The sequence below is a fragment of the Solanum lycopersicum genome, chromosome 10, assembly GCF_036512215.1.
Source record: "Solanum lycopersicum chromosome 10, SLM_r2.1".
Taxonomy (NCBI): domain Eukaryota; kingdom Viridiplantae; phylum Streptophyta; class Magnoliopsida; order Solanales; family Solanaceae; genus Solanum; species Solanum lycopersicum.
In genome coordinates this window covers 57372161-57382851 of record NC_090809.1, presented here as the reverse complement: position 1 = coordinate 57382851, position 10691 = coordinate 57372161, and the positions used below count along the sequence as shown (strand labels likewise).

At 34.7% G+C, this 10691-nt stretch overlaps 1 protein-coding gene across 1 annotated transcript; it reads right to left on the bottom strand.

The window, feature by feature from the left end:
- Positions 1 to 497: 497 nt before the first annotated feature.
- On the bottom strand, positions 498 to 1669 carry LOC101256817 (calcium-binding protein CAST). Its single transcript, XM_004248970.3, has one exon. The coding sequence runs from the start codon at positions 1270 to 1272 to the stop codon at positions 673 to 675; it is 600 nt and encodes a 199-aa protein (XP_004249018.1). The 5' UTR covers positions 1273 to 1669; the 3' UTR covers positions 498 to 672.
- Between the last annotated feature and the right edge of the window lie 9022 nt (positions 1670 to 10691).

Below are 10691 nucleotides of genomic sequence, written 5' to 3'. Positions count from 1 at the left end.
ATGAAAGTTTCTTATGAGTTAGGTGACTGTTATAGCTAAAAATGATTGATGTATAATCAATTAAGCATAAATCAATAGCTACAAACTGATTTATAGCTCATAGAGACGAAATTTAGAAGACCACCATTGAAGGACTTTGAGAAAAATTTACAAAAATCATGAAATGGGTATAACAATTTTGTGAAATGAGAAAAGGGAAAAAAATTTTAAAAAATGAATTAATTATATAATCTCCAATTAGAGACTGCCACATGGATTATTTAATTCAATTTTAGTCATTACATGTCTTTTTGTTGAACTCTTACGCGCCTACCATAAAGTGAATACACCTTCTTTTAACAGGTCAGCTTGTAAGGATCACAAAATATCAAAAATAAAAATTCAAAAATAGTAAAATCAATAAAATATAAATGTATAGTTAAAGAATCGATCAATAAATTAAATAGATATTTGATCATTTTATCTTGATTTAATAAGTATAATCGTGAATTTGGAGCTGATTTAACTTTAGGTTAATATTGATGATGCATAATTTTTCACATTATACGATAAGTATGTTTGATACAAAGATAGCACAAAACAGCTGAACCAAATACAGAAAAAGAAGCAAGTAAAAATAACCCGCCGTAAAGTGATGTCACATTCCGGCGCCGAGAATCTCGAAAGTAAAAATCATGAAGGAACAATAACAGTACGCATCATATCTTTGAACTCGAAGAAATCAACGCGACCATCATGATCCTGATCAACTGACGAAATCATCATCTCCACTCTATCAATTTCACTTCCTTCCGGTAATCCCAATTTCTCTAACACCACCTGCAATTCCTTCGCCGATATAAATCCATCCCCGTTCTCGTCAAAAACATCAAACGCTTCTTTCAGATCCAATTCATCCTGTGCCGGATCCGAATTCAACCCGAGCTTATCTTCACATTTTGACCCGAAGAAAACGTCGTTCAGAGATCGATGTAAGGCTTCGAAATCTTCAAATCTAAGACCAGTGTTTTCTGGTTTGATGTATGATTTCACCATCGATTCAATTTCTGATAGATCGGCGTCTAATCCAAGCAGGTTAAGTGCTTGGCTGAGTTCTTCAACGCTGATCAAACAATCGTGATTTCTATCGAACACATCGAAGATCCGACGAAGACGAATAGAATTCAAGCTCGGGCTACGGAGACGGAACGACGATGAGGAAGAAGGCTTGAGTTTTCCCCGGGTAAGACTTTGTTTAAATTCATCCTTACTCTCATCTTGAACTGATCCCATCACACTTGTTTTCGACGATTTTGAAATTAGTATCGTATCTCTTCAAATACTGAGAATAAATATGAGTAAAATAGTTAAAACTTAGATAAGGTAATGGAAACGAAGAAAAATGTGTGTAAATATAGCAGTTAGTCTGCAGAAGCAGTAAACAGTATGGAAGTTGGATTTTGACATATGAAATGATGCATTAAAATTAAAAATGGGAGTAGGCAACGCATGATTAATTAAAGATGCCCGCGCATTTGACTTGTCTCATGTGGTGGTGTTACGCGTATTAATAGAGAACATGGCACAAGTAGTGCCTCATGTTATGTTAATCAATTTTGTTTGTCTAACATGCTAAAGTGATAATAATATTAACAAGATATTTATTATTGTTTTGGTTTTTAATAATTTGTTTTTAATTTAATTAATGAGAAAATGTTTATATAATATCATATACACACGATGGTTATAAAATAAAACTAGTAACAAGAGTAGAAGTGCAATACGAATTTTTATATTTGTATCATTTTTGTTTAAAATAGAAATGATCGAGTTCTTTGGAAAAACTAAAGTTGTGAAAATAATATTAGTTATTTTTCTTTGTCACAATCAAATCTAAAATTGAGAAGAGAGAAAGTAATACTAGTTTGTCGATAGAATAGTGTAGAAAACTAATCCCAGAACACGAACCAGGTTCGTGTAAGTTGCTTTTAAGTAAAGACAGAGTAAAGACACAAACACTTATTGAATTAAAAACCTTCCTCACTCAAGGAAGGAAAAACCTCGTTTTATTAATTCAACTATAAGATTTTGTGATTACAACTCAATAATCAAAAGTCTTATCTCTACTACTCCCTCGATTGACTCCAATCGATCTCTCCAAAAGGCCAAACCCACCTTTTGTTACAACTCTTGCTAACACCCAACCCTACAAAGAGCCAAACCCACCCTTTGTACAATAAACTGTAACTTACAATCAAAACAAAAACAAGACAAATAGTTCTACACGATAAAAACCTTCTCACTCAAGAATGTTTTGACCGTAGCAATCCTATCAATCTTGAAGACCTCAGTTTGATGAATAATTCTCACTTGTTCTCTGCGTGAAGTCGTCGTTTTCTTCATCAGCGTCTTCTTCTTCTTATAGAGTTCCTTTTGCCTTCAGTCCTTATCAGATAAGGTAAGGAAGTTATTATTAAACAAGGATTCCCTTTTAAAGTACAATCCTTATTATATACAACTTCCTTCCTTAATAATATATTTAAGGTTTTCCTTATTTGTATCAACTTATACCTTTAATATATTATTTTTGGCTTTGACAAATAACTCTATTTTCTTGATTACTTGGCTGACCCATTTTACTCGATCTTGGACTCGATCTTGGCTTCTTTTGCTGCGTACATTTGCTATTGATTATTTATGCTTCTTGTCTATCATCAAAACATGAATTATCGGTTCCATCATATTCTATCATATTCCCCCTTTTTGATGAAGACAAACAAATCTTTCTGTGTGATGCATGCGCAAATACTCTTCCCCCTTTTGACGCAGCAAAAAGAATCCAACAGCGGCTAAACAAACACAATCAACATCCATAGCAACAATATAAACTCAGCCAGTTGAGCATAATAAGTTTAAACAACTAAGAGAACCAGGTTCAAAGAAGATGCTTTTTCAATGTGAAGGTTGACCAGGCTTAGTTGAAGTAGAAGCCAGCACATCCAGAACTCTGTCAACTCTTGCATTGTTAGCAAGTTGCTGCTGCACTAACTGACCCTTCAACCTGTGAATTTCAGCATTTGAAGTGTCAAGTTCAGCACGTAACTTTTGATTTTCTGACTCAAGAGTGGCATACTTTCTTCAGCTACTTTGAGTTCCCTGAGTAACTGAGCAACAGGACCAGATGTACGTGGAGAAGCATTTGCAACCTGCTCCGACTCCATGGGAATTCCACACTCAGCAAGAATGGTTTGACTGAACATATCTACATGAATTAAAATAAACCCACCCTTTGGTAACTCAAATGCATCAAACACTCTAGTTAACAGATTTCCAAAACCTTCAATTCTTTGTCATCCATCAAAACTACAAACTTCATGTTTTCTCATTTCCCAAGAATTTTCCCCTTTTTGATGATGACAAACTATGCATATGTCTATCCACATTATATAATTTCCCCCTTTTGGCATCATTGAAAATCAATAACCAAAGAACTCGAATAACATTCAATGAGTGCAATATCATTTTTAACTCATAGCCACTTGGGCAACACTTTCAAGTACACTTCTGCTAACAAAATGGTTAGTTAATCTGATGATATTAGTCATCTTACACTCATACACAATTAAGATCTTCAATGAGAAACGAAATAAACAAATATGTACCAGTTTATGCCCTTAATCAAAAACATATAATATCATGAGTATGAGACAGACATAAGCACTTCAAAGAGTCAAAAAAGTATAAAATTTGAGGATAAAGATTGTGACAAAGATTACTAAAGTGAGGAAGAAAGGGATGTTTACTGCCATTGATAATTTTATTTTTTTTCAGTATGCCCATTGTGCACCAGCTTCTTTATTCTGATCACCTTTTTTTTTCTTTTTCTTTTTTTAACTCTACTCCGTAACATTTTCATTCCTCCATGATTTTCTTCCTTTTTTTTTTATAGCCTTTTTCTTGATGACAACTTTGAAGGAGTACCAACTACCAGTAAGAGATTCATCACATTTTGGTGCACAAAGAGATGTGTTTATCAATAATGATAGCAAGCAACAATTTATTTCTGTGAGAATTGTTCCCCCTGAGAGATAGACAAGTTATACACTTGGAATGGATGAAATATCAATTTTGGAGTTTATGAAGCTGGTTCAGATGTGGATGGTAAAGCAAGGTTCCCCCTAAATTAAAGCATGAGTTACTTCAATACTGAGATTTTAGTCATTAGAGCAGTTTGGGATTGAACGATACTTATTGTCAAAGAGGGTTCTTGGTGATTTTTAAGAAAGTTGAATTTTTGATGATTGACCAGGTTCATTAGTGCTTATGTTTGACCCAAACTCAAGAAATTAATGCAATGAAAAAGGATGGTACATACCCGAGTATTACAGAGAAACCAGGTTCCCCCCTTTTTTTTGTGTGTTTCTTCATGATTTACTTAATGGTGTTAGCAAAGAGTAGAGATAACATCCGCAAACTTTCTAAGCATTGTTTGAGATGTGACTTGAGTGTGTACCTGTTACAGTACGAGGTTGAGTTAGCAGATATTCATTGTATAATTACTCAAGCGTAAGATTATTCTTTTACTAGCCAATTATTAAAGAAAATCATGATAATGCATCAACTTGTTTCGATAACACCATGCTTTGACTGATTTTTCTCAAGTTCTTCATATTCAAGGCCTTCACAAGAATGTCGCATCATCATATTCTCCCAGATCAAATGAATCTCAAGCTGATTCACAGAGAACCAACCCTTGTCAATTTTTAATACCTTCCAATGAACAACAAGGACCATGTTCACACAACAAAGTTCCCCCAAAGGTGTGTCATACTCTTACTGTCTCGATTGCTCTAATATTCCCCCAATCTCCAGAACCATAGATAAGTAGTAATTCATGTTGCAGGTGCATCAATGATTGTTAGCTGTGAACCAGGTTCATATGCAGTGTTCCCTAAATTTGCATCATCAAAGATGTTTGATATCATGTCACTTTCTTCAACCCTTTTTTTTTCATTTTTCTCATCCTTTTCAAGGAATAAACTGCCTCCTTGAAAATCAAAGAGCGAGAGGAATTTTCTACCATTTTTAGCACCATTTTGGAGCATGCACTATTCATGTACCAAGTTGGCCTTTTCCCTCTCACCTTCACCTGAAACACTAGTCAAAGATTAGTCTTGGGAACCCAGATTAGCTTGGGCCCCTTTATGTGAGTAAAAGGATGAATAAGATTTCTTCTAGCCCATAAAGGCAAATAAGAAAACCTTTTATTTGGAGCATTTTTATTTCGAACCAGGTTCTTAGCCGTATCAATCTTTTCCTTTTTGGTGAACTTAACATTTTCCTGAAAAGCCTCAAATAAAGCTTTACATTGATTCTTTAAATGACCTGAGTTTCCACAATGAGTGCATAAACTTTTAGACATGTGAATAGTGTGTGACACAAGATTATTCTGTTTTTTAAAACCTATCCCACTTCGACTAGTTGTTTGCTTTTCTTGAATCTGAGTTAAAATTTCAGAGGACCTGGTCCATCTAAGATTTCTTTCCAGATCCAGTTTGGTATGATCAAGATTTTCTTGTAACAACCTATTCCTTTCTGTTAAAGCTTGATATTTTATGGTTAACAATTTTAGTTTTTCTTCTAGAGCTAATTGAAGTTCACTAGCAGAGTTTTTGCCCTTGTGACTTAACTCTAAGGTTTTAATCTGTTCTTTTAATTTATTTTGAAGAAAGTGATTGTGTTTCTCAAGATTGTCATTGACTTCTCTTAAAGATGCATAGTTTTCCATCACTTGTTCTCTTTCAGAATTGACAGACTGATATGCATCTATAAGAGTACTCAATAAGGACTCTAGTTCCTTTTTAGAATATGATTCAATATTTACTTTGATGTGATGAAAACTTACCTTGCTTTGATTGTCATCTTCTTCATCATCTTCATATTCTGATCCAGCCATGAGTGCTAGTATAGTTTCTTGTGATCTGCAGGTTTCCTTTTCTTCCTTGGTTTCCACTGCTACAAGGGCAAGAAAGTCATAATCATCTTCTTGTTCTAGTGCAAGAAGAGACTGATTTTCTGTCTCATCACCCTCAAACTCTTCATCAAATGAATTTCCCATTGCTGCAAAGGCCCTCTTCATTGACATATCTGCCTCTTGAGTTGTCATTCTTCTGTTTGAGGGGACAGATTTATCCTTTTTGATGTCTTTGCCCTTCTCAAAGTTTGCCTTTTTCTGCTCTAAGGCCCAAAGTGGACAGAATTTGATGAAGTGATCTGGACTCCCACACTTATGACAAACCTGGTCTTTAGTGTTTTCAGATGGTTTTTGAAAAGCTTTCTTTTGAAAGGTCTACCCTCTTTTTAGCATTCTAGTGAACCTTTTAGTTATGAGGGCAATATTTTCATCTTCAAAATAATCTGATGCAGTAGCCTTTAGAACCAGGTTCCTTTCCTTTCTTTTTCCTCCAATTTCCTTTTCTTGGTTTTTCTTAAGTTCGTATGTGATGAGATTACCAATTAACTCATCCATTCCCAGTGAGTCTAGGTCGCGGGCTTCAATGATAGCCTCGACTTTGCTTTCCCAAGTTTCAGGAAGGACACTCAAGAGTTTCCTTACTGCTTTTCCGTTAGGCACTATCTCTCCTAAAGAGTACATCTCATTGATGATGGAGGTGAACCTGGTGTGCATGTCTTGAATAGTCTCTCCTTCTGCCATCCTGAACAGCTCATATTGCCTGTTCAAGTTATCAATTTTAGACTTCTTGACTTGCGTTGTTCCCTCATGAGCTGTTTGCAGTGTTTCCCATATGGCTTTGGCATCTTGACATGACTAGATTCGATTGTATTCATCTGGTCCTATGCCACATATCAGAATTTTCTTGGCTTTGGCATTGTTTTGCATTGCAAGCTTGTCTTTAACATTCCATTCTTTTCTTTCCTTTGGGATTTTGGTGATTCCATCAGTTGCGGTTTTCATAGGTATGGTTGGGCCATCTAGAATTACTCCCCATAGATCAGGGTTTTCGCCAATAAGATGGTTCATCATACGATTTTTCCACCATCCATAATATTTGCCATTGAACAGTGGTGGTCGTGTTTGTGAAGCTCCCTCTTGTGGGGTAGATGATGCTGCCATTGAGTCTTTTCAAGGTGTGAATCTTTTAACGAAAAGACCTGCTCTGATACCAATTGTAGAAAACTAACCCCAGAACACGAACCAGGTTCGTGTAAGTTGATTTTAAGTAAAGACAGAGTAAAGACACAAACACTTATTGAATTAAAAACCTTCCTCACTCAAGGAAGGAAAAACCTCGTTTTATTAATTCAACTATAAGATTTTGTGATTACAACTCAATAATCAAAAGTCTTATCTCTACTACTCCCTCGATTGACTCCAATCGATCTCTCCAAAAGGCCAAACCCACCTTTTGTTACAACTCTTGCTAACACCCAACCCTACAAAGAGCCAAACCCACCCTTTATACAATAAACTGTAACTTATAATCAAAACAAAAACAAGACAAATAGTTCTACGCGATAAAAACCTTCTCACTCAAGAATGTTTTGACCGTAGCAATCCTATCAATCTTGAAGACCTCAGTTTGATGAATAATTCTCTCTTGTTCTCTACGTGAAGTCGTCGTTTTCTTCATCAGCGTCTTCTTCTTCTTATAGAGTTCCTTTTGCCTTCAGTCCTTATCAGATAAGGTAAGGAAGTTATTATTAAACAAGGATTCCCTTTTAAAGTACAATCCTTATTATATACAACTTCCTTCCTTAATAATATATTTAAGGTTTTTCGTATTTGTATCAACTTATACCTTTAATATATTATTTTTGGCTTTGACAAATAACTCTATTTTCTTGATTACTTGCCTGACCCATTTTACTCGATCTTAGCTTCTTTTGCTGCGTACATTTGCTATTGATTATTTATGCTTCTTGTCTATCATCAAAACATGAATTATCGGTTCCATCATATTCTATCATATTCCCCCTTTTTGATGAAGACAAACAAATCTTTCTGTGTGATGCATGCGCAAATACTCTTCCCCCTTTTGACGCAGCAAAAAGAATCCAACAGCGGCTAAACAAACACAATCAACATCCATAGCAACAATATAAGATCAGCCAGTTGAGCATAATAAGTTTAAACAACTAAGAGAACCAGGTTCAAAGAAGATGCTTTTTCAATGTGAAGGTTGACCAGGCTTAGTTGAAGCAGAAGCCAGCATATCCAGAACTCTGTCAACTCTTGCATTGTTAGCAAGTTGTTGCTGCACTAACTGACCCTTCAACCTGTGAATTTCAGCATTTGAAGTGTCAAGTTCAGCACGTAACTTTTGATTTTCTGACTCAAGAGTGGCATACTTTCTTCAGCTACTTTGAGTTCCCTGAGTAACTGAGCAACAGGACCAGATGTACGTGGAGAAGCATTTGCAACCTGCTCCGACTCCATGGGAATTCCACACTCAGCAAGAATGGTTTGACTGAACATATCTGCATGAGTTAAAATAAACCCACCCTTTGGTAACTCAAATGCATCAAACACTCTAGTTAACAGATTTCCAAAACCTTCAATTCTTTGTCATCCATCAAAACTACAAACTTCATGGTTTCTCATTTCCCAAGAAATAGAAAAGGTGTTTGTAATATATTGAAGAGAGGCTAGTTCATGTTTCTTACGGTTGAAAATAATACTAAAATTTAGAGAATAAGGTTGGTAAAATATTTAAGGCATGGTTATATAACTAGGAGTAAGATAATAATTTTAATATATATAACTTAGTGCATGATCGATTTAATCAAAATCATAAAACAAAAAAATTGAACATATAACACTTCGAGATATAGCGACATGGATGAAGTTGAGACTTGCCTCTGGAGTCTTGTGTCATAAGAAGGTAACACCTAAACTTGAAGGTAAGTTTTACAAAGTGGTGGTTAGACCGTCCTTGTTGTATGGAGTGGAATGTTGGCCAGTCAAGAACTCACATGTTTAGTAGATGCATGTTGTGGAGATCAGTGGCGTAGCCACATTATGTGAAGGGTGTCCAATTCGTCGGGAAAAAATAGCATGTATACAAGTAAAATGATACACAAAATGATTAAATAACCTATTTTGGACACCCTTAAAATAACAAGTTGCTATTTTTGGACACCCTTTAGAAAATTTCTAGCTCCATCGCTGGTGGAGATGGTGATGTTAAGATGGATGTGTCGGAATATTTATATTAGGAGTGAAAAGATGAGGAATAAGGTTATCCGAGAGAAGTGGGAGTGGCATATGTGATGAAAAGATGAGGGAAGTGAGGTTGAGATGGTTTGGGCATGTGTAAAGGAGGTGTGTTAACACCCTAGAGAAGAGGTGTGAGAGGCTAGTTGTACGGGTACTTAGAGGGTAGAGGTAGGCCGAAGAAAAATTGAGATGAGGGGATTAAACAAAACATGATACAACTTCATATTTCTGAGAACATGAGTTTAGATAGGAAAGAGCGAAGGTTGCGTATTATGATAGATGGTTAGTTAGGGTGGAGGGTTGTCATGTCGTGGTTGATTTTGGCTTGTTGGTGCATGTCATAATACTTATCGTACTTTTGTAGTTCTTGTTGTATGTTGCGTACTGTGCTTTCAATTACCACTCTATCTTTTTGATTGTTATTGTTTGTTTCTTTCTTTTAGATTATATCCTACTTTTCTTATTAATGGTTATGCTTTCTTAATTACTTTCTTTGTATTTTACTTGGATTCGATGCACTTTAATTTTGGAAATAGTTTTTCTACTCCTCGAGGTAGTGGTAAGGTCTGCGTACATTTTATCCTCGTCAAACTCCACTTTATGAGATTTCATGGGGTATATTATTGTTGATTAACTTCAACTTTTCACATGATATGTTTAAAAATATAAAATCAAAGGACGTTTTGATACATTTAACATTTCTTTTAATATACGACGGCAAGATTCAATCTCTTTTAATGTAATTCAAACATGACAAGTATAAGACATAACTAATACTAAACGTACATTAATTAATAAACATAGTGCGATAAAATAGTTATATTAATCAATAATTATTTAATAATCTATTGAGTTCAAATATGACAAATAAAAATAAATCGATATTATTTTTCTTATTATAGGTAACAAGGTGGGTGAGGGGTGGCTTATAGTCGTAGTCTCCTAGAAGTGTTTTTTTTTTTTGGGTCCTAACCTTTGAAAAATACTAAGAAAGGAGTAAGTCAGCGATTGACCTTATCAATGTAATTACCTTTGAATTCTTCGATGGCGTGCACCAATGCCAAAATAACAAGCATATGCTTTTCTTGGAATCATTTGACATTTCATTATTCATTTAGGGGGGGAAAATTGATCAAAATAGTTGGTAAGAATTTAGGATATTTTTCTATGTTACACGTTTTAAAAATAATAATTTAATTAGCTAATTTTTATTATTCAATTTAATATTATCATATTAATCTCTTTGCTTATTTATTCAAAGAAATAAAGATGAAAATAAATAATTAAAATTATAATTTACGTTGAATCAATTATTTTTATTAAGCACGATAGTTAAAACATGATGAAAGGGATTGTCTTCCTACTTTAATTGTGATGTTTAATAAGGCATTCTTTTTTGTTTGTATTGATGATATTGACAGATTCAAAATTTGAAATAAAACACGGACCTCAAACATATTTATACATCATTTGA